Source organism: Corvus hawaiiensis, chromosome 9, assembly GCF_020740725.1.
Source record: "Corvus hawaiiensis isolate bCorHaw1 chromosome 9, bCorHaw1.pri.cur, whole genome shotgun sequence".
Lineage (NCBI taxonomy): Eukaryota > Metazoa > Chordata > Aves > Passeriformes > Corvidae > Corvus > Corvus hawaiiensis.
Window position 1 is genome coordinate 9,466,305 of NC_063221.1, and position 24,789 is coordinate 9,491,093.

General features: G+C 39.5%; 1 protein-coding gene across 1 annotated transcript in view; it reads left to right on the plus strand.

Annotated features, from left to right (window-relative positions):
- The window catches only part of CDC73 (cell division cycle 73), a 101,732-nt gene that overhangs the window by 23,320 nt on the left and 53,623 nt on the right, over positions 1-24,789 (plus strand). Inside the window, exon 10 of the mRNA XM_048312472.1 lies at positions 8,638-8,702. Coding sequence (XP_048168429.1) covers positions 8,638-8,702 — 65 coding nt within the window. The remainder of the gene's footprint in view (positions 1-8,637; positions 8,703-24,789) is intronic.

Here is a 24,789-nt window from a genome sequence, read left to right on the forward strand (position 1 = left end):
TGTGGGCTCTTTTACAACAAGAAGCTCAGGTACAGTGATGGTCTGAGTCCTCCTAGCTGCCAAATGACATGGTTCTGGTCAGGAACCCTGCAGGCAGCATCTGTCCTGAACAGGTGGGTGGATTTCTTGCTTATACCACATGTGTGTGGTTCAGGAGGGAACAGGAAATAACAGGTTTTGCATGGCAGGAATGAAGAACTCAGAAGAGTTTGTGGAGCAGCTCATCAGTGCGAGCTTAATGTAGACACTTCTGAGCAGAAAGCAGAGATGAGATCAGATGACTGGCAGAGAAAAAAAGATTGTCTGTAATTAGCAGTGGTGAGAAATCCATTTCAATGTTGTGTGATTCTGAGAATGTGGTGTTGGGGCTTCTCTTGGTGCTGAAATGGGATTGACTGGACTGCAGCTCTTGTTCCAGTTGAAAGGCTCCTTTGTGATGTGGTGATATTCTACCTGCCTAACTCACTGTCACACTCCATTCTAGAGTGTGTTTATCTGCCTTAACTTTCTGGTTATATTTGGTTTAGTCACACAAAGTTAATTTTGTATTTCAGGTTTCTAGGTATATTTAAAGAAATACATAGGTTAAGAATAGCAGTGGTGTAATACCAAGTTAGCTAAGTGTAGGCTAGCATTGGAAATAAAAACAAGGTGTTGGAAAGAAGGTATTTTAAATGTGAGGTTGACTTATGAAAGGTATTGGTACATCACTTATGGAAGTTACATAGAATTAGTAATTAACACCTGGATTTCTTAGGAGGGGACCTAGAGATATTTGAGATCTTCTTCAGCTTCAAATTAACTTCAGCAAATAGCAAAGATCTCATTTACTTCTAGGGTATTCTATTGTAAAACTATTAAATTGTAGTGTAACTGGAACTCCCAGTGCAGGTGGTTTTCCTGTCATAATTAGGCATTAATGCACTGGTAATGTCATTTGCTTAAAACTGAACGATGCACATCACTTGCAGCTCTGTCACAAATGACCTCATTCCTTATGGAATTTTTTATTTAGTTGCCCTCAAAATGAAGCTGTGGCTTCCAAATATTCAGTGTAGAAGTGAGATTACAAGCAGAAATAGTCATCAATAAAAATAAAATAAGGCATTTTTTGTTCATTAAATTCTGTTTTTTTACAATAAGTCTGGTAAGAACTTGGAATTACACATGTTTATGGAAAGGTTGCAGTATTGGGACTTTTGGGAAAGAAGTCTGAAGGAAAAGAAAGATAATAAAATGAAAAAAAATAATCAAAGGGTAATAACTTGCAGTCTTTATGCCACTGTATCCACATTTATTAGTAATGATGGATAACACCTAAGATGAAGTTGAATCCTACAGATTTCTTCTGTTCTGAAGGGTTTCCACACCTTGCCCTCTGTGACTGCCTGTGGTTGGCTACAAATTGTGGAAGGCAGGATGGCTTGTAGCAATGGGCACAGTGCTGGCTTTGGCTAAAGGTTGAAACAAAGCCAAAAGACAATGTGTCTAGGCTTTTTTCTTTGTGTCTCACCTGTTTGCTCTTTCCTCAGAGGTACTGAAATCCTAAGAAGGGTTCACAGTAGTCCTCTTCTAGTTGCAGCAGGATTGTGGCATATTGCCTATATTCAGTTTTGTATGATACTACAGCATTTCAAGTTTAGGCAGCAAACAGGTGAACGGTTTTTCTTTGAATATTTGTGTGCTTTAATACACAATTTTTCCATTAGCTGTCTTGTCCTTAGCATAAGAAATTCGAAGTTTGTCGAGCTAAGAGGGTAAATTTAGGAATTTTAACATGCATTAAGTAAACTGTTGAGTTGCAGCCAAATTTCTCTGCTTCTTGTGATGGATCATTATTTCTGATGCAGTGTATCAGGATGCCTCTCTGGTTGACTGACTTAAAATTTTCATGCCAGATGGGACAGGCTTTGCTACTAGAGTGGTTTAATAGTCAGTGTGAGGGGGTGGTAATTGTGCTGTTCTTGAAGAGCAAACAATGAGTTCCACGTGCAGTCAGTAGAACTGCTCAGCAGCTCAGGGGCAGCGCTTGCTCACCTTTTGTCCAGCGGGGGTCTTGGTCCTGCAGCTTTGGTCAGGCAGGACAGAGAAACCTTTCCTTTGACATTCTTCAAGTTCTGTGATGCGTTAGAATGTTGTTTGCAGTAGGAATTGCACATCCTGGATATTTCCACATGGGAAGTGGAAGAACGCGTTGCTGGGCAGTGCACCCATCCTGCCCAACTGCTCAAATGTTTTTGAGGTGAGGAGGTGAACTCCTTGCAAACACTTTACTTGGGTGCTGTTTCCTTCTTGTTGCTTTGGTTTCTTTCATGCTGGCAGTTAGTGATGGTATCTTCTCTTCAGCAACACAGAGCTCCATCCTGTGCTAAACTTTCTCTGCTTTTACCTTGGTAAATTCCTTTCCTTCATATTACTCCCTCGAGTGGTTTTTTTACACTTTATTAATGTGCATCTTTACAATTGGGGATATTTTTTCAAACTGCAGTCTGTCCTACCTTCTTGAGCAACATAATTTTAAAATCTTTTTCAGGATTTAAAAATCGTGTGCTCAAATGTCGTTTGATGCTTAGGAGCTTACTTTGTGTCCTCTCCTGCGTGCCTTAATGTTTGATATTTAAATACACGTTATTGATACATATATTTTGGATGCTATACTTTGTTTTTCCCCCATTTTCTTGGGTGGCTTTACCTGAGATGATCCTTTTCCTGTGCTTGCTTGTTCTGTAATTTCAAAGTGTGCAGTAGTGCTGGGATGGTCGTCTCGAAGATACAACATTTTTGTGACCCATTGAGTGCATCCCTCAGTATGGATGGCAAAGTCAAGTTTCCCTGTGCTGTTCCAAGGTTAGGTCTTTAAGGCTTATTCCAGGAGCATTCCTGTTGTTCTCAAAGTTTCAGCATAGTAGAAGCCAATTGTTACTACTTCCCCCAAAATAGAACAACCCCCCCCCCCAAACCTCCACCAATATTCAGTCCTATTTAGTGTAAATCAGGGAGTCTTGCTGTGTGATTTCAGCCCATAATGGTGAAAAGAATATTGCTGACTGTGTTCAAGTGTTTCCTTCAGGAAAGTTTGCTGTTGACTTTCTGCTATTGACATTTCATGTTTTATTTATAACTTCATTGGATTTTCAGACATAGCTGCCATTTTCCAGAAGTTTGTCTGGCTTTCAGTCAGTCCTAAGTGCTAAGCCCAGGGAACTGAGGACTGTGAAGTTATTATATTTGAGTTGACTCTGGACCATAACATTTTGTTTCTCTCTCCCATACATTATTAGAAAAGTTTCTTTATAAAGCATTTCTCATTATAAGTTCTTTTGTTTTAAATTGTGTGATATCCTTTTACGCAGGGAGAGTAGAGCTGGTAGCAGGAGATAGAAGGTTCTGAAGTTTTACTGGTCAGACTTAGTTTGACCTGTTAGACTTTTATTTATTGCATTCACTTTTAAGGTTTATAGGATACTGCTTTTTTTTCCCTAGCAGAGAATATGTGGAAGAGATGCACATTTGGAAAAAGAATGTGGTCTATCTGTATTTTCTGGCTTGGAGTGACCAAGTAGTTTAAAAACTTTCAGCACTGCACATTCACTTCTGTGCTGGAAAACACACATGGATTCATACTGTAATTGCTTTTAACTGTGAGAAACTTAATATGTTGGTGTTAATTACTGGTAAGATTATTACAGAGCTGTTATACATGAACTGTACAGAGAATTCGTAAAGTAATTAGTGTTGCTTGGAAATTTAGGTGAGAAACTTCTTCTTGTTAAGGTACAGTACTGTAAATGAGTGCTCAGTAAGCTCTCATTCAGAGTGAAATTTGGTGTCAGGGATTAAATTACTGGGGCTGCGAAGTGGGGTAGTGAATCATTTCCAGGCAGTCTGCAGAGTGTTGCTATCTGGGGCTTGAAGAGTGTACAGCTGAAAAAAGAAGTGGTTATTCAGTCTTATTCATCCACAATTCAAACCAAGTCTTTAACTTGAGCTCTTCAGTGTTTGAGACATGCTGCTTTGTTCTGTTTTTATTTCCCTTGACTTCCTTCCAGAAATTCAGGTTAATTTGAGTCTTTTTCAAGCTTTTATTCTTTTGGTAATGTCTCAGAGCTCAAGTTTGTAGTCGGATTGGATGACTTGAGCTGCAGCAGGTGCAGAATCAAAGTGCTGAGTGACCTAGATGGATGTGAACAGTGGCTTTAAGCAAATGGAAGGCACTCTGAGCATTAATACTTGTATGTGAGGAAATGGAACACGCACCCAAATGCTGATGGAGAATATAATCAGTCCAAAAAGCTGATGCACTAGGGTGCATATTTTCATTTCCATGTTTAATTATTTTAAATAAGAAAAGGCACTCAAGATTGATGCATGGTGATGCTAGAAAGGTAACTAGTGATGAACCACACTGGAAATGTTTATGGTTCTTTTACCAGTCTTTGGGTCATGGAACTGTGAAACTGTGACCATAATACATGCAGTGACTGGAGAAGAAAAAAACCCTGGTGATAAATTATGTTTTTGAAGCATCAGGTTGTTTATTCAGTTCTAGTTATTATGTTTAGTCTCTCAAGATGTAATTTTAAGGCATCTGTTGATGTTGGCGTTTTTAACAATGCATATATTTCTAAAATTGATTATATTTGATAAACAAAAGGTTGCAGTACAGTTTTTCATGACAGAACTATTGTTGAGCTTTGCTTGTGTTCTTTAGTCCTTAGTGTTAGACCTGTGATTGAAACATTTAATATGGACTGCTCTTTGCCTAACAGAAATGTGTGTCATAACTTTGTAGTAATTATATTGAAAATTCCCAGTGTATTGAAGACCCTCAAGTAAGTTTTTTAATAGCTTTCTGTACCTAATTCCAAGTTTAAAAATAAGGGTCCAGAGTCTTACGAACGTGGTACCTTTGTTTATAAGGGTTTTTTTTTTCTTAAATAACCTTTTCTTAGTAGATGGTTTATCATTTTAACTGCTTCTGTTACCACCAGTGAAGCTGGGAGTTTGAAGCTGGAGTTATAAACTAATTCTTGGCCAAGCATTACCATTTCATGTCTGTGCTGGTGCATGACTCAGCAGCACAGGTTGGAGCTGCTTTGGGAGGGAGAGAAGAGGCATTGCTTTTGTGTTCTTGGAGGGTATGGCACAGCATTTGTGCTGATGTGTGCTGAGGCCATGGCCGGGGGCTCAGGGCTGCTCTCTGTTCTGCTCCTCTTTACTGTGGCCCATGGTTCCTCTTGTATCCCAGGTCTGCTTTTGAGCAGCTGCATCAGGGTCAGCCCCTGGCCTTGGAGAATAATCTGGAAGAAGTGCCTCTGCTTTCTAGCCTGCTCCTTGAATATTTTTTACAGCATTAACCTGGCTGACATCCTCAGCAATTTTTGAAGTGGGAATGAAGCTGGAACTGTGGAGTCCCTGACCTGGAAGCATTTGTTTCCTGCTTTGCACGGGCTGTGCACAGTGAGTGGAGCTGAGGGTGCTGCTGGATGTGCCCAAGTGTACAAACTGTTGAGACCTTACAAAAAGGGTACAGACATGCAAGGGGCAGGGTTCTTGCTTTAGCAGTGTTTATTTCTGTAGGAGAAGTGATTGACTGATAGGTACAATATCACATGGTGCATGTGAGAGGATCAGATCGAATCAACAAAGCTGTGTTCTGAGAAAAGTGTCCGTGCGGTTACTGCTTCAGGGAGGTTTGCTGTGGCCCTCTGGAAGCTGGAGATGCTTAACTCTAATTCACCAGTTGCTTGAGAGTTTGAGGCAGGAAATTGGCGATCTGGTGGCGGTTTGGGAGGTGGTTTCCTCTACTGACCCCACCCTACTGCAGCCAGCAGAGCATGGGCCCTGCAGTAGCGCTCGTAGTGGCTGCAGTAACTGTTTGCAGCAATGTAAGTGGGTACCTACACTGACCATTTAACATGTCTTATATTTGCATTAGTACAGAAAGCTGCTATGCTATTATTTGCTAATTATCAGAACTGTTTTATTTGCTACCTGAGAAGCGGCCAAATAGCACTGGGGGCCCTGTGTAGCTGCTGGGAACATTCATCAGGCAGGAAACTGGAGTTTGCTGGAGGCAACAAGTGGCTCTTCATCCAAGTTATTTACTTCTCCTGCTAGAAAGAAGGGTCAGGACAAGGCTGGGAGGAGGAAGCTGATGAGAACCAGATCTATGGTTTGTGGCTCATTAAATGAGCCAGGACAGATTTTATGAGAGACTTGGGACAACTTTTGCAAAAGATGAAACCAGTGGCAGTTGAGCAGAGATCTGTTCCCTGCCAGGTGCCTCTCTCCCCTTTGATTTACTTTCTAAGTGTGCTGCTGGCTCTGTGGGCCTTTATTCCCTTTGCAATGCTGGTGGAGACAGGGAGAAAACACGGAGAACTAATTACAGAGTCAGGATTTGTGCTGAGAGAAAGAAGCCACAGCAGGCCAGGCACAACAGAGGATGGTGCTGTGCTGCTCTTGCTATGGGGTATCTGTACTCTTTGGAAAGAACATCTGACCAAAGTAGTTGGAAATGTTCTATGTCACGGGCATGAGGAACCCACAATAGGTCAGTCTGGCAAGGATAAAGGTTCTTCTGGTGGTGATGTCCTGAAATTCACAAACAACTGTCAGCCTAGATTAGACACCTCTGATTTATGTCACTCCAAGTCAGCAAAAGCATCTCTTAGGGGAGTTCTACCAAGTATTCTACAAGGCTCCAGGCAGCACCTGAAATACTAATATGCTCCCTGCCCAGCAGCAGTGACCTATATAGTCACAGAGCAAAGTGTTCTTGCAGTCATATCTGACCATGTTCAGCTCAAGTTCAGTGGTGTGATCTCTGAGCTAAGACTCAGGGCATAGTTACAGCCTGGGGTTGAGGGGAAAGGTGGGAAGGCAGTATCACGTTATATACGGAGGCAGTATCAATTTATATAGGGAGGCTAGGCTGCTGTCTTTTTTTTTTTTTTTCCCCTAGTAGGAAAGACTGTATTCATGTGTGTCTATACCTGCATTTTACTTTCTCAGAATCATATCTGTAGTTCAGAAATGTTAAATCTGGCAGAAGGGGAGGGGTGGCCTTGAGAAGTAAAGCTGAAGAAGAGCTGGAACTGAGGTGACTGAAACAAAACATGGTCAGTGACACTGGGCATCGTGACTTGTAGTCTTGTAGACTTGTAGTACTTGTAGACTGGTAGCGGGTGCCAGGTCTGGTGGCATAACTGAGGGAGTGAGGGAGAGAAGGTGAAACCCCAAACTGTTCAGAAAGTAGATAGCTGTCTCTCTGGTGAGAGGAGTATGGTCAGTTTCCAGCTCTGGAGTATCTTTTTATAGGCATTGGAGAGTTCTTAAATCTGGAAAACTTTTCTGCCTTGGTTCCTTCGAGTGTCTGATGATCTTCCTCATCTAAAGCAGAAAGGATGAGCAGCCACAGAAGTTTCCCAGAGCATGTGCATTGCTTTCAAGGTTGTCTGGGTTTCGATTTAAGTTAATTTACTCATGATGAGAGCAAAAAGCTCTAACAGTTTTGAAAATTCAATATTTTTCTTGTACTTTTTTTAGGCTCAGGTAGGAGCCGTGCTTTGGTTCTGCCTTATTTCTTCATCTATCATGTTTTTGTGCTGATGCATTGTATGAATGGGGTGTAATAAATGACAAAATCATACCAGTTCCAAGTAGCTTTTTCTGCACAGTATCAGTTCCTTTTACCCAACTCTAGTTGAAATAGTCCAAAAGTTGCTTTAATGTGGATAAATGCTTGTTTGTCATGGTTTGATTGGTGATGACCATGCTATTTTAGGTAGGAATTGTTTGTCTTGTTGGGTGTTGGGATCAGTTGATGGTAGATGCTGAGCCTAGGGAATTTACAAAAGGAAAAAAGGTTTTCTTGTGAGTCCTGGTGGCATTTATCAGGAGCTTACTTTGATCTTAAAGCCCTGAGAATAGGGGGACAGAGAAGGAGTATTGAAAAGCAAACAGGCTACTGACAGCAGGTTTAGTCATTGGGCAGTTGCAGGCTTCTGACACTTAGCATAAATTCAATCTAATTAAAACGAATTAAAAAACCCACCCCAGGAACCCCCCTTTTTATAACCTTTAGTCTGGTATTGTGTATTTTTGCAGATCCTGTCATCTATATCATATGACAATGACATTGTTGCTCTTCAGCACTCCAGAAGTGAATTTATTAAGTACAAAGGCCACACTTTTAGAGTTGGCATGTAAATTGGTTTCTTAAGTATATTTTTCCATTAATACAAGTTGAATATGTTGCATTTTAATGTGTTCTGGGAATATGAGTGGCTTAATCTTGTAGTGAGGAGAATTTCTGAGATTGCATGCAAGTTGTAACATATTCTCACAAAGATTTAAGTTTATAGCCTTTCTCTGAAGTGCTTTCAATTAATTCCATGCAGCAGCAAAAGCTTACTCTGGTTACAGGAAGCAGAAATATCAAACTGACCTCTGTCTAAAGAAAGCAGATTTCCTAGGGACTACCCAGGTTTTGTACTGGGAACAGAACCTAAACCACCACCAGCAGGATGTGTTCTTTGACAAAATAACTGCAGAGAGATCTGCAGTGTTGTCCATTTAGACATGACAATGCTGTATTCACAAGGATTTACAGAAGGCTTTTCTTCTTTGCAGAAACGGAAGGCTTCAAGATTGACACCATGGGCACCTACCACGGGATGACTCTGAAGTCTGTGACGGTGAGTGGGAAGTCTTTGCTTAAATATGTTTTACAGACATGATCATGTACCTGTATATAAAATATATGTTTAGAGACAGAGATCTTGTCCTCTTGTCCTAGGCTCTGGAAGGTCACTTAGGCTGAGTAACAGAATTGATGAAAGTGTTCTCTATGAAAAGACAAACCGTGTTTTGTTTGATCTGCATGTTTGAGAGGTCTGCAGCCCTGGGATTTGTTGGTCTGCAGTAGAAAGGTGTGCTGGGAAGGCTTCTTGAGGTGCAGCCTTTTTCTGCTATGCTTAGCATACCCAGGTTTTTGCTAACCTTAGGTGTGTCTGGAAAGGACATCTTTCATAATCATAAGTGATAAAACTATACTCACAGGTTTTGGGAGTATAGCTCTGTTTCCCACTCTGCATTTAATAAAATAATTTTTTTTGGTGGTAGAAGAGTTAGACCTCAGCATTACTGTTGAAGCTTTCTAGCCTGGTGAGATGGACTTCTATTGTATGGCTGTACAATGCTGTCAGTGGGAATTGCAGCATTCACAGATGAGAAAGAGAGATCCTCAAACAGATTCCCTTTTCTTTCTTTGGCCAATGTTTGTCTGCTTTTGTGGAAGTGGGTTGAATGCTCTCAAATAAATGCTGTTTTGATCTGCTGGTGAGTAGGACAGATGCTACAAAACTGCTGTAATGCCCTCATTAAGGTTTTTGCCATCTGCATACCTATGTAAATCTGATGAATAGACAGTGCTAAACAGTCTCCTAAACCCATGCACTACTTCTAGTTTGCACTTCTCATTTGAACTTAAAATAGGATCTTGAGTAGAAACTTCTGAAAAGCACTCAAAGGTTTTTTTTGTTTGGTAGAAGTCCTTTCCCAAATCTTTCATTTGCAACTCATTTCGAATTAGGATACTGTAAAAAAAATGGAAGGGAATATTTAAGGAAATAACCTACTTAGCAGCAAATAGTGTCATTTCTAGATGAATTCAGAAATTTAAAAAGATAACCTATTATGTCTGAAGATCTGTTCTTGAACTTTGCATGAATTTTGGGCTACTTTATGAGGGATCAGAGTGTTGTTATACCAAACCCAGGTTTCTATGGGATATTGTATCTGCTTCAAGGGGTAGTGATTTGAAAGAGGTTAATAAATAGGTTCTGTTTAAATTGCTCTGTGGGGAGGAAAAAGAAAGAAGAAAGAGAAAAGCAAGATTAGAGTAAAGCAGAAATGTTGAAATGTTTTAAGCTTATCAGTGTAAAATCTGTAAAAGTGAAGGGATGTACAGTAACTCTAAAAATTATATGGGTTTTTTAAGGTCATAAAGACAATTAAGGTTTTTTGTTCTAGGAATCCTACCTCATGTATTGAGTGTACTGGCTAGGGTTTTGAGATTATTAAACTGTCCTTGTTGGTTTGTTCCATTTAGAAAGAAAATATAATAGATATTAAATTACAAATAAACCTGTTTTTTAACATAAACCAGAATTTAAAAAAATAACTGTTTAAGAGGTGTTGCATGATTGCACATAAAGCATAATCTGGTGCCATGAGAAATATTAAAACTCCATCTGTCACTTAGCTTTTGTCTAAGAAAAAACCGGTAAGGGATTCTTGGAGCCTTATTTTCCAGACTATTAAAAAGGTGCCCTCAATATTGAGCTCATTCATAAATTGCAGTGACATCCTGGCTTTGTGTTTCAGAGGGGGAGAAATAAATCTGTTAATTATGTTCATCTGTTTTTGTCTAAACTTTGTCATAGTGATGGACCACATAGTTCTAACCCATAATCTCAGACGGTATTTTTGTGGAGAATGGTTAATCTCCTGCCACTTGGCAAGTTTTATACTTTGCTTTTACTCAAGGTTTTTTGTGATTTGTTTATATTTTTTTATGCTAGAGAAAATTAAGGAGGAAATGGGAAAGTAATTGCTTCCCCTAGGTGTTTAATGGGAAAGTCCATTATACTCATTGGCTAAATCCTAGGAATATGGAGGATAGCATTGGAATTCATTCCACCTGCATGATCTCATCTGTTGTCCTCATAGTGTTGGAAAGATCCCTCTGTGAACTCATCGAACATTTCAAAGGAATTGGAGTGTTAGGTAGCTCTTGGTTAGAGGTTCTCTTGAAACTTCAGACCTCTGATTTCCAGATGGATCCTGGTGTTTGAAAGCTTCTGGTTTTATGCCATTTTTCTCCTCGACATGGTGGCTCCTCTGTTTCTTCTGTGGTGTTTGCTTCCATTAATGTATTTCTGGAGAGCAGTCAGATTCCCTTAAAACTCATGCTTCTTACCTGCAGTGTGAAGTGATCCACTCTTTGGAGTTGCCCACCTGCTTCTCATATAAAATTCGTAAAAGGTGTTTTTGTTTTGGTTATATTCCCTACACTTGCACTCTGCCTTATTGTAATTCTCTGTAATGATTTTTATGAAATGTGCAAAACTTCTGTTTTGTGTTTGTTCTTGCTGAAATGTGAGCTGTCCTAGATGCTTGTTCTTTTTAACAGCAAAACAAAAACTTCTTCGTCTTGACTGCTTTCTTTTCATCAGTGATGTTGGAAACTTTCTTAGCATTCAGAGTTTGTGCCAGAACAGATGGTGAATGGTGGGCTTTTTTCTGAAGTAATGTCAGCTAAAATAACTTGTGCTGCTGGCAGTTCTTCCCTGTAACAGGGTTTTTGCTTAATTGGCACACTTTCTCTTAGGAAGAACTGACTTATTTATTGAATTTTTATTGTGAAGGCATGATCTCATTATTCTGGACCTTAAATTGTTCATAGAAAGGCATTTTCCTCAGAAAGATTTAAAAAAAATTTTTTTTTTCCTTTTTTAATACCTGTGGCACCTTCTATGTGCCTGGATTGTTTTGGAAAAGTAGTAAGTAAGCTAGTGGTGCTGGCTCTTGCTATCTGGTTCCCCAGCAGTTCACATAGCAAACTGTCCAGCATGACTTTTCAAAACCTGCAGGTCTCCCTGCAGGCTTCACTTCCAAGCTTAATCCCATGTATAGCAGAACAACTTCTAGTTTTTACCTAGGAAAGTTTGCTGTTTGAGGTGGATCAATCTCTGGAACAGAAGTATGTTTGTATTTCTGTACCACGCAGGGTGTGAGGTAGTGCCGAGAGAGAATCTTAAGCTGATATTCTGAATGTATTCTTTGTTACTTGTGTAAATTTGACATCTTTGGGGCTTTAGCCTCCTGATTTTCTAAAGGGAAATGTTAACTTGGAGCCTAGGCCAGGGTCATCTGGTGGAAGCCTAGAAGGTGGGTCTCACCTTTTATGTATAATGAAATTGAAATTTTGGGCTATTTGTTTCTGTAACTAGGATATGTGAAGCATTTAGCTGTTAAGCTTGAGATGTAAAGATCAGCACAGACCAGTTATCTTCACCTAGGGCAGGGTAGGGAGAAGTTGCTTGTTCTGTGAGCGCTTGGTAAAGCTGGCTGTGGGTACTAAACTACTCCAAGCTGAGGGCATGCTTTGTATTGACTGTGTGCACTTGCAAATAATATTTGTTTGTCCATTACAATAATAGTCATGGTGATGCTGGGTTTATTCATCTTTGTGCTTTTTGCCTTGAGTTCTCATGGCTTTAATATGAATGAAAGAAAGAAATAGCATGAAAACCTGTGGAGTTCTGTAGGGTGATTTCCTCTGAGTTCTGAGTGCCCTGGCTGGTCAGGGTGATTCAGGTGCTGGAACCTTGTGTTTGAGTGAACAAGAACTGCATAGCACTGCAGTAAGCCCTTGCAGAAATGATTTTGTTGTTGTTGTCAATTGCTGAAAAGCTCTCCTGTTTTGAACTTGGGGTTTGTTTCTTTTAGCATTCAGGGCTGCTGAAGCTTGGGAGCTTCCTTTGTCTTTGGTTTTTGCTGCTAGTAATGGAATCTGTCATTGATCATCTGCACTCATAAGTAGCCAGAGCTACTGTTGGCTTTTCTTTCTCTTCCTGTTCAGTAAACAGGCAGATACAAGAGCTCTTGCAGGATTGAGCTGATGGCCTTCCCAGAGAGTTTGGAGCTATACCTGGATGGATCGGTATAGTTAGTGAGGGCTTCAGCTGAGGCACTTCACTTGTAACAAACTCCAATGCAAATTTCTGTGGTGTATTCAGACTTCAAAAGTAAGAAATTCTATGTAACTCTTCAGTGCTTCTGAGTTCAGTGATATTTTTCCTGCAAACTGACAAAAGTAACATCCTTCTTTCCATTGTGCACTGCCAGGCTTTACAGCAATCTTTGGGTAAAAGCACCCTGAGTAAACGTATGAGAATATCAATAATTAAAGTAAATGCTTTGCATTTCAGTTACAACAAATACATTTTATAGTCGCAACAGAAACCAGCTAATTAAAAAGAAGTCCCTATGTAAGCCACAGTCCAAGCAGGTGTAATTTCAGAAGAACTGGAGACTGATTTAGCGCCCCTAAGGTCAGCAGCGTTTATCATCAGTTTGTGGTCAGTATCAGATTTGGGCATTAATTCATCAGAGAATGTTACTGTTATTGCCCTCAAAATCTTTTGAGTTGGGTATAATCTCTGTAATTTTTTTTTTTTTTTTTTGTAAACTGAGAGGTTGTTTAACCACCTGTGGTGTATTTTCAAAGGAATAATGTGTAGTATAAAGGAAGGGAATGGCTAAGTTATGGCACTTTACAGGCTGAGCCATTAGAGGGGAAGCAGTTGGGGCAGAAACAATCAACATGGTGGTGTGTGCATGTACTTTTTTATATAAAAGACTTAAGAAAATTGAATGCTTCTATGTGAGTAGGTAAATCCACAGGACCTTATAACTTATCATGAGGAATTAAGATTGTGATTTAGTGCCAAAACTCAAAATGACTGTTAAGAAGCATATGGTGGGGTTGGATGTTGTCTCTGAGTGTTCAGATAAATAGCACTTGTAAAAAGAAATAAAAATTTAATACATCTTTAATACTAGAGATGGAGGAGAGATACCTACTTATCCACATCACCAGTTTTCTGTATCATGTCCTAATCTCATTAAAATGTTGGAGGACAGTGGGATTGAGGGAGGAGTCAGCAAAACAACGGACTCTTTGAAATGTCTGAAACCGGCTCTGAAATGCAGCATAATTTTCAGGCAGCCTGTGCATAAGGTGGTCATTATTCCCAATGTGAGTGCAACAGCAGCCTGCCCACGTTCCCACTCCGCTCTGCAGGCTGAGCAGCTTTCTGTGAATTCTCTCTGTGCATCCTATTCAGTTTTTAACCAGCAAGAGGAGGTGAGGACAACTGTAATAATATAGAATCATAAAGTTACATAGATTTGTATGGAGGGCAGATATTTTTAGAAAAGTTTTCCATAGATGATAATTGAGGTAGATATTTGTTTTATTTGGTTTGTAAATTATTTTTCACCATAAATATACCCATCTGTAACTAATTCAGACATACTCATGAGGTCCTTGGTCCATGAGGGTTGAGGGCCAGGACATGACTATGAACTCAGAAAAATCTTTGAGCTGGAGAAATGTTTCTCCAGAATAGTCTGCCAACAACCTTACACTGCTCTGGGGTAACAGACAAGAAGGCTTTGTGTGTCTGTATTACTCTAATGAGAGTGGATGAAATGCAAGTTTCCTAAGAACTATTACTGTATTTTATATTTAAGGCCCACACAACAGTTTCAGTGGTTGGCATTTCATTGCCTCAGTCGTGTTTCAAATATTAAATTGCTTTCCCTTAAAGAGTTCTAGTGTAAATAGTGAAGCTGATAGAGACCAAGAAAAATCACACACAAATGCTGCTTTCAAGAAAATGTGTTAGGTTGAACAATGGTGCACTCGTTTTCTTTGGGATTGTAAATCGTGTACATCTGTGCCAAGATATCTGGCTGTTGTACTGTGTTACACAATAGAACTGCCTGTTTTGTTCCCCATAATAGGTTTTCTTTTATGTTGAGACTAAGAACGGCAAATTCAGGTAAAGCAGGGGATGTTGTATAACCAGTCATGCCTCAGGAAGTTAGGCACTGCTGTGTGGCACCAGTGTGCAGCTGAACAAGAGGGAGCGAGACCTGGAGCTGTGCAGCTTTGCCCCTGAGTGAGCGTGCCTGGAGTCACTGCTGTGGGTAAAGCTCAGCTGTGTCAGTGCTAAGGGTGCTTGTGGCACAGCTGGCAGGTCCTTGAGAGGTTTGAATGGAGGAGGGCCAAATGTGAGAACCCAAAGCATTTCTGAGTGTACATTCAATTAGAGCTTTACACGTCCAGGAGGCTTTACTTACAAAGGCCTGAGAGCCTCAGACATGCTTGGTATGAGTTGTGAGATGACCTCCTAGACCTGTCTTGATCCAAAGCTGAATGACAGGAGTGTATTTGCCAGCCGTAGGGGTATCCCCTGGGAAACTCATCTGCCATGCACACTGTGCACTAGCACTGGGATCCTTTATGAATGTTTCAGGAGTCACTCTAATTTGGAAACCTGACACCAAATAAAACTGCTTAGGGAGCTTCATTTGTGTTCTATGGATTGGATGCCCACCTTTACTTGAATCCTGTATAGGATTCTGCTTAGAGTCATTTGTGTTTTCTCAGGTCTTTGGGTTTGTGTGTAATCAAAGTTTTATAGGGTGCTGCTCAGTGATACCAGCTGAACCAGAGCTACAGATTCTTATACTTTGTCCTAATAGTTCTGAACAGTCAGACATCATGCACTACACAGGCATATGTTAAACAACTGGGTCAACACCTTTCCCTCTACAAATTATCTCCAAACATCTAATGAATGTCTAACAGCTGCATCTTCACCTGACAGTTCTGGGGAAAGAACAACACTGCTGTTATGTAGGTTGTAATTTATTCACAAATTGAAGGAGATGTAAAGGTCTTGCAGACCCAGTAGAAATGAGCATGGGCCAGATGAGGGATCAAAAAATAATTCACTTTAACATACCTTCTTCTCCCTGCAGGTTATGGGTAGCCATCCTCTTGTCTTGGCAATTAGAGTTTTAACAAACTTTTGAAGGTTTCTAGCACAGTTTGCAATTTATGATAGAGTAACTAAATCAAAATTACAATTAAAGTATTTAATAATCATCTGAGTGATTAATGTAACTAATGTGAGAACTGAGTCAAGATTTCCTTCTCTGGTCAAAAATTTTGAGATTATACCATTGTCATTAGGCCCTGTGACACTTTACTACTTAGGTGTTTGCTCGTCATAGAGTAAGGTAGAATTCATTATTTGTGGAAACAAGTTTTCTGCTTGGAGTACTTGCTTATGTCTAATTTAGTATCACAGTCATTCCTTCTTCTGAGCTTGGGAAGTAGGATAGCTTGTTACCCTAGCAATATCCATAGGAACTGCCTCAGAGCCCAGGCTCTTGTGCATCTCATTCATGCTGTTTACTACTACTTAGTTAAGCCAGAGCTAACTCTCCTTTTTGATTTGTTTATAATTATTTTTGTAAGTTCTGTGCTTAGTCCTTACTGTTGCCCTCTTTGAACATACCTAAGGACTGTTGTTTCAATTTGGGGACTTTGTTCTGTTGTTATTCTGTTAAAGGTCCACCTCCTTTCCTTTTTCTTGCAGTTGTGGGTTTATTTTGTTGTTTAGTTGGTTTTTTTCCCTTCTGTTGAATTCTTTCAGTATGTGGCTGGGAGTGTGTGATAGCAGAGGGTATCTCAATGTGACAGATTTTGTTCACAGGTACACAGTTATTACAGCAGTGTGGCATGGGCAGGTGTTCTTTAGTTCTTCAATCAGAATATGTAAGGCAAAGATAGTCTTTTCAAAGCACATTAAACCTGCAGAGCTCAGAACTGAGAGCTTTGGAGGCAAATGTTGATGAAATGCTGGCCCTGGTTCTTAAGTCTTTTGGGGGATGGATTATAAGTGATATAATTGGTCACTATTTCCGGGTACTGCAACATAACTAATGAGAAGATCCAATTAGAATAGTAAGATAGGACATATTTTTAAGCTCTTTTGGCAGTTCCTTCTTGCACCATTTAAGAAGGTAATTGATTAAGAGTGACTATGTTTAGGTCTCGAAATTTGTGAGATTTTAGTGTTCCATCTAAATCCAGGTGTTAATCTGCCTGTGTCTTTTATGCAGCCACACTGTTGCTGTTCAATCAGCGTGTCCTCACTTTTAGGATGTCTGTAGGCAAAGTCCTGATTTACTCAGGTTTGCTCCTGGTGGTTCTGGATAACAGTCTGTTCAGCACAGGCTTTCTTGTTAGGTAAATGACTGTAAAGGCCATATAATGAACTCTGCATTAGTTATGGCTCACTCACCTGGCATTTGGGCAGTACTGCTCATCCCTCCTGGAATATACCTGTGACTGCGAGCTGCTGAGCTGCCATCTGGAGCTGCATTCGTGTTTGCACTGAGCAATATGCTATTGCTGACACCACTTGCATCACTGCTGCTGCAAGGGTGGGTTGTGACTCTGGATTCATCTCAGACTCACTCAGCTGAGCTCAGAGAGTTAAAGGGAGATGTGTGTGTATGCAAGTGCATGCAGACAGGCACTGAGTGATGCATTGGCTGGTTTAAATCTCATTCACCACTTTCTCTGTTGCCCCTCTTTGTTCCCAGAAGGTTTATGGGATTTTCTGGACATTTTTAGTTTGGGGTTTTTCTAGGTAACACAGGTCTCATGCATATGGGACTCAAGACTCAGCACTGAAGAAGGTGATCTGGTAAAATAAATCTGGTTCCTTACCTTTGAGAATCAAAAAATATGTAGCCCAAGTGTAAATTTCTTTGAGAGACAAACATTTTGATTTTCTTTTAAATTGTAAAAAGCTAATCTTGGATCTATGCATCTGTAGTAGTTAACTATTTTAAATAATGAAGGTTTGTCCAATGTACTTAAAATGTCAAATTTATCTAAGGAAGTTGGGAAGTTGAAAGAAATTTATAAATAACTTTGAGAACAACTGTGGTTTTTACAAATACATCATTTAATTAGTTGGCCTATAAAACTGTTGGTTAGACTTTATACAACATGAATATTAACAAAGCATCTTTTTATTTCACCTTAGATTACCATTGTATGTGGCACATTAAGGTTTAGGAAGTCCAACTCTTCAGTTGGTTTGCTGCTTTAAGAAACTTAGGATGTATTTTTGGAATTGAAATCTCTTCCTTTCTGGCTCACCATAAAGATATATGCGTAGATTTTGTGCATGAGCAACAGATAGGCTTTTAAAATTCAGTTCAAGTGCAAAGGAAAACTTGGTGTGACTAAGCAAAGTGATGATGTGATAAGTTTGCTTGTGGTTAACTGTCAGTCTAGTGGCTGTAAATTCATAGTACTTTTCATTTGGAATATTGTTAAAAAAATTCTAGGTTTCTTCATGCAAATAATGGGTTTTGTCTCTACAACTGCCTGAGCCTCTCTTCCTCTAAGTGAAGTGGGTGTCTCCTCATGCCCTCCCTTGGCCTGGGGAAAAGTGCAGCTGCTGAGTTACAGATGTGTGACTTTGGGTGGCTTGGTGCTGCCATTTTGAGGAGACACAGAGCCTGCCTGCCTCTCCCTCCCTGGGAGCAGTAATTCAAGGGTTTAATTTCCCTGGCCAGCAATTTTCATAAAAGTTGACAAAGGCAATAAGTTTTCTCCAGGTTTTATTGAAATTGGGAAGTAGTTTCGAATCATACTGTGGGAGGAGGGAGGGAATGTTACTAAAGCAGACTGAGGTGGGGAAAAACCAACTCTCCTTTTGCTTTGGCGTTGGAGACTTGAGGGTTGCATTATGCAGCACTCTATCAGCCCTAATCCCAGTTACCTTTGGAGCAGTTGGTGTAAATCAGGCAAACAGATTTACATATAACTGAAATAAAAATGGAATACAGTCATCATTAAAGCAAATAACCTGCCCGATTAGTTGTGTTTTATCATGATTGCTAACTAAAACAAAAGACTTGTGGATAGAGAGGGCTTTATAAAGCCTTAAGCTAAATATTTTGTAGCTAATAATACACAGAATATATTATAATATACAGAACATATGCAGCTATCTCGTATTGGTCTATAAAAGCCATTCTGTTTTAGGGTGATGTGTCCTGTAGCAAACAATGATTTTTATAGTAGCTTTCACATGCATAATTATGTCTGGAAAATAATGTCAAGAAAAAGCTTCCAAAAATATCTGGACATGAACAGCAGGTGAAATGCAGATTAAAGTAGTAAAATACATATTAAAATCCTAAATGGATCATAATGCTGTCTTAGAAATTAAAATCTAAAGGGACTCTGAACTGCCTGAATGTTACATCTGATTTTAAAGGGGAAGTTTATAGCTGGCTCAGATTTCAAAGGTGAAGTTTTAATAAGTAAATCAACTTCCTTGTTCGTGGCTGAAACCTTTCGAAAACTGTGTTTACTTGTTTGTTACAGTTCCCATTCAGAATAATGAAAGTGCCTAATCAGGCAATTTGCTCACCTAAGGTGAGCTAAATATTTAATAAGGGTAGCTTGCATATGTGTGTTATTGCACTGCACAACAAAACCACAGATTCAATATGCCTCTTATATTCCTTCCCCTGGCAGGGCTCAGCATGACTCTTAATGTCCTTTTATTTTCTTCTCTGGAAAGCTGCCTGCACTTGGCTTGTAATACCAAATTCTGTGAATTGTAATCCTTTCAAATATGAATGTGGGTATTAGATAATTTTAAAGAATGAGTACCATAACAGTAATCCATATGCAGGGAACATTTTATAGACAGAAATTTGCAGTACACAGAAGGTATTTTCAACTATTATTTTATTACTCCTTTATATGGAGCTGAGAGGAATAGAATATAAAAGGTAATAAGTACTCAACATCCTCCAGGTTAGGATCCAGAATGGATTAAAGTTAAACACTAGGATAGTGTTACTTGTATACTAATATTTGTGAAAGTTCTTAGTTATGAATAAGAATCATACCTTTAAGGAAATAATGTAACTTTTTCTGATGCCTCTCTTAAGTGGAATGGAAGTGATTGATAAACCTGACATTTAATCTTTGGCATGCTTCAGGGAGTTTCTGCCTTATGTTCAATAAAGTGGTGTTTCTTTAGTGAAGTCATATTTAAACTATGGTAAAATACAGAGAAATGTATTGATACTTCATAAATGTGGCATAACTAAAGAGTGTTCACAGCTTATGGTTTTTTCCTCCTCCTCCCTGCTCTTTTTCTCGTTTAAACAAAAGACTGACTTTGGCTCAAATAGGCTTGGCCAGTTTCCTCTCCCACCACATTCCCCAGAAGGAAGCTAAATTAATTCTGTCCATAAGAAGATTAAAAGCTGATGGGGTGGGCAGATGTTTTATTTTCTCAGGGATGAAGGAAGTAGCATGAGCTTCTCTGGCAAGTCTGAAGATAATGGTGGCGGGAGGGAATGTTTTGCTTCTAGCTGAATTGCAGAAAGGCATTTATACCTTGCCGTTATACGTGTCATGTACTCTTTGACATTATCTTGATGGAAAAATAAAGATGTATTCTGGGTTTATGTATTAGTAGTTCATTTACTCCAACACTGATTTGTAGTGAATCTGTTATGCTTCAGGGTAAATTTAGGTGTTACTGTGAATTTTATTTGCATTTTACTTCTTTGTTTTTCACTGTAAAATGTTTAAAACTCAGGATTTTCCTACTTTATTTACATCTTTTTATTTACATCATTTTAGTTTAGTTAGCTTTCAGTTCTTTTGCTTAATATTCTAATATTTTTCTTTTCTGTTGATAAAGCCCTGCCTGCAGTCTGGCTTAATCCTTATGACCCAGCTGCTGTAGGAGAAAGTCATGGTGGATCCTGTGTGCTTTCTAGCAGAATTCACAGGTATTCCCTTCCTGGAATGAACTGATTCTTAACCCCTGAAGCCTCATCTCTCTGTGGTAGCCTCCAGCCTGGTGCTGACCTGGGAGCTATTTAATAATTTAAATTTACAAGTTGCCTGCTTTTTTCAGCATTGGATCCTCCTCGGTTCCAGGCTTGTTAAGGGATTTTGTGACAAATAAATAGGTTTCTGGAGGTACCTTTGTGCTCACACAAAAAGCAATCAAACAACAATAGCTGTGTAAAGCTTTGGGGTGAAAAATGCCCTCGTGTGTCTGAAACATGACCGTGGTTCTTCCTGGTAGCCTTGGTGTCTCTGTCAGTGCCCTTCAGGGACTTGAAGATCTTGTGGAACTTCCTCCCAGATTTCTCCTGTAGCTGCTGAGCTCCCCAAACCAGGATTTGTTTTAGTGGGTTAAAATCTTAATTTATATTTCAGTTGTAATTAAACACATCAGGTCTTTCCAGGGTGCAGCTCTTGCCACCTGAGCATGGCTGGGAGTCATTAGGAAGTTAAGAGCCTTCAATAATTGTCTGTGTTTTCCTGTTAAAGCAAGTGCTTCATAGTTCTGCCATTCACAAGTAACCTTTTCTCCTTAATACAATGGATGATGCAATCTAAAATGGCAATATACAAGATTCCTTAAGGCTATATCTAGATTAAGGCACTCAAGCAAATTAATGCAAATTACCAAAGTGTACAACATCAACATTCATAAGTTATAATACATTAAATTGCCATTGGCTGGTGATGTCTTTAGGAATAAAATTAATTTAGTGAGCTGTATGTAGTTTAATTTCCTTGGTTTACAGTGAGTGAAGGCCAATTTACTCCTGCATTGGAAAACTCACATGGGAATGCAGTGCATTTAAATTAATGTATTTTGACTTCCCACCTTTCCTTGAATCTTGATAAACCTTCAGATCATTGTTTGCCCATTGGGTTTGGGAGCAGCTTCCCCAGACTGCCACATGTGATTCCTGCTCCTCTGGTTTCTGAGGTCCCATTTCTTAGTGCTGTGTGGAGCTCCCATGGGATTGCAGATCTAGTCTGCACCAGAGCCACAAATAAAATTCAACTGCTCTTCACTGCAGGCAGTAATGGCTGGATTATACAGAACCACGATAGTATTTATTAACCAACCTGCACAGCCTGCATGTTTTCCACAGTGCCCAGTTCCAGATCATCTGGATCTCATGGACATCCAGCAGTAAATTCAGTTCCTTTAAAATTTTTCATAATGCGCTTGTTCTGTGTATATAGTGGAAAAAAAAAAAAAGTTAAAAATGGTAAAGGTATTTTTAACTTCTGGTTTTACTTTGGTTGGCAAGCACAAAGATAATTTGTTTAGCTTTCAGTTTTATGTTTGGGGTGTTTAAGTTGAGAAAGGAATAGGAAATTAAATTGCTGTGGATGTTTAATAGACTGTTTATTTTAGGGCATAGTCAGTGCTTTCACACTTTATTTCAATTGTCATTACACAAGAAAAAACACTCTTTTCCAGTACTTAAACTGATGAATTGAAGCCTACCACTTAAAATTTGCCCACTTATTTACTTATATAAGCTCCTTAGGGCAGAATATTTTCTCTTTTAAGTGCTTGTCCTGCCTGTGTATTTCCCCTGAAGTATGACTTTTGTGGGTTTTGCATCTTTTATCTCCCTGTTTAATAGAAAGAGATGTACTGTATAACACTTACTGAAGTGTCACAGCTTACAAACTTTGTAATTACTGTCCATTATTCTAAAGGATTTCTGCTGGGCTTTTAAAATATTTTTCATTTAATGCAGTTAGCAACAGCAGAGTAAATGTGCTGATAATTTCTGCTCCCATTCTGCGTGTGTGGAGTCCTAGATTACAACATCCCTATAGCTGAATCTGTGTAGGTGAATTTCTGTCTTCTGCTCTTGTATTTTTCAGTTCAATAGGGAAACTTGGGTAATATGCCTGTGACTTGTTGGCTAAATTCTACCAACTGTTTAGGGAGGGAGTATGGGTAATAACAGGTCCTGGTCAACATTTATCTGTACTTACTGGTTTTTTTTGAAACAAGTAATTTTGATTTGGTCTAATATCATCTGATGCCGCTGTTAAGCAGAGAGTTGGTCTGTAATATATGACCAATTCTCTAAAGGACTAAAACTTGTTAGGAAGCTTTGAAAATGTTGCATAGAAAATTCAGAAACTGTAGTTTGGTATTTATTAGAAGCAGACAGGTTTGTGCCATCTCTGGGAGTCTTAGAAAAAGTGGTTTTAGGGAGTTAGTGTTCACTTGTTTAAAAGGACTAGTTAGAAATTTCTCTGAGAGCGAATGTTTAATGTGTTTTTGAGGTGTTTGGGTGAGGAAGGAGATTGTTATGGGGTTTGTTTAGAGAAATGCTTAGTTTTTCATATTGCATCTTGCAAAGACTCACTTTTAGGGGGTCCCAGCATATCTCTGATAACTTGAGAAAACCTCTAGCTGTGAAGAGGTAGTTGTAAAAGGGAAGGAGGACAACAGGAAAAGAAAGCTTTGTTGACAGTTGGAAAAATAATTCCTTTTTTTTTTTTTTCTTCCCAAAATCCAGGGACAAACACATTCTTGTCTGTCTTGGCCACTGAAACAAATGAAATGCCAAATGTTTTAGTTGGCTGTGGTGGGAGGCAGCCTTTTTTTTTCTATGGCAACACATCTCATTGTCATCATTTTTCACTTCAAGTAACTGACAAAGCCAGTGTGAAATATGTTCAGCAAATATGTAAAGCTATTTTTGCCCAAGTCTTAAAGTGCCATCAAAAAAAATGGAAGTTGTCCAGCACCTTGGGTTACACAATATGCTGAGGATTGTGAAGGCCCTAATGAGCTTCAACAAGGCCAGTGCAAAAGGTGCTGCACTTGAGTTGGGGCAATCCCAGACTGGGATGAGCACAGACTGGGAGAAGGACTGCAAGGAAGGACTTGGGGGTTCTGGTGGATGAAAAGCTGGACATGAGCCCTCAGTGTGCACTCACAGCCCAGAAGGCCACCTGAATCCTGGGCTGCATCAAAAGGGGGGTGGCCAGAGGTCAAGGGAGGGGATTGTTGCCTCGTGAGACCCCAGCTGCAGTGCTGCATCCAGCTCTGGAATCTTCAGCACAAGACAGACTTGGGCCTGTTAGAGCAGGTCCAGAGGAGGCCACGAAGGTACTCGGAGGGCTGGAGCTCCTCTGCTCCAAGGACAGGCTGAGAGAGCTGGGGCTGCTCATCCTGCAGAAGAGAGGGCTCTGGGGAGACCCCATTGCAGCCTTGCAGTGCTCAAAGAGGGCCTGTAGAAAAGAGGGAGAATGGCTTTGGACAAGGACACATAGTGATAGGACAAGGGAGAACAGTTCAAACTAAGAGGGGAGATTTAGACTGAAATTAAATGTCAGGAAGAAATTCTTTCCTGCAAGGGTGGTGGGGCACTGGAATGGGTTGCTCAGAGAACCTGTGGAAGAAGTGTCCATCCTTTCAGAGTGAGAGCATTGTCCAACTGCAATTTATCTTAAATTTAAACTGGATCATAGTTGTATGTGCTGAAATGGCTGCACTTGGAACTGGTGCAGAAGAACTTTGCTATGTCCTAGCCAGGATATGTCAGCATGGACTGCTTGCTGCAATTCCACTGTTGTGAGAAAAAAGAAACAACACTTAACAGTCATCTGTTTTGTCAGGAACATCCTAGGATTTATCTGTTCAATGAGTAAATCAGGGTCTGATGAATTCAAGTACTATGTTCGTGCTTCAGGTGCTAATACTCGTAAGTCCAAGAGAATATTGTCATAAAAAATGGGGGAAAAGAACACTCTTTATTCCATGTAAAAGATTTTACAATGAAAAAAAAATTAATACAAGATTCATAGGTGTTTTTTTCTTACAGAATTGGAAGAGGTAAAACATTAATACTTGACTGGTCATAAGGAGTCTTACAGGCAAAACCAAAGTAGTGTTTCTTAAAACTCTCAATTTATGGAATGTCTAGAAGATTCTTCTTAAAAGTGTGTTCAAGGGTGTAAAGTTTTTTAATGAATAGGAGGATGGGATAATAATGAATGGGAAGAAATGTAATTGTGTACTTTATTCTAGTTTTTCCATTCTGCTCTGCTAGCATGAAATTTGGATGATAAATCATTCAAACTGCTTAACTTCTACTAATAGAAAACATGGAAATGGTGGAAGGGAAAACAAAATGAAAATGGTTGAGGGATCCAGGCAGTGCACTTCTTAATAACTAGGACAGCATTATATTTCATTCAGGCTTAGAGCCTCCAGATTATTGTCACAAGGCTGTCATTCCTTT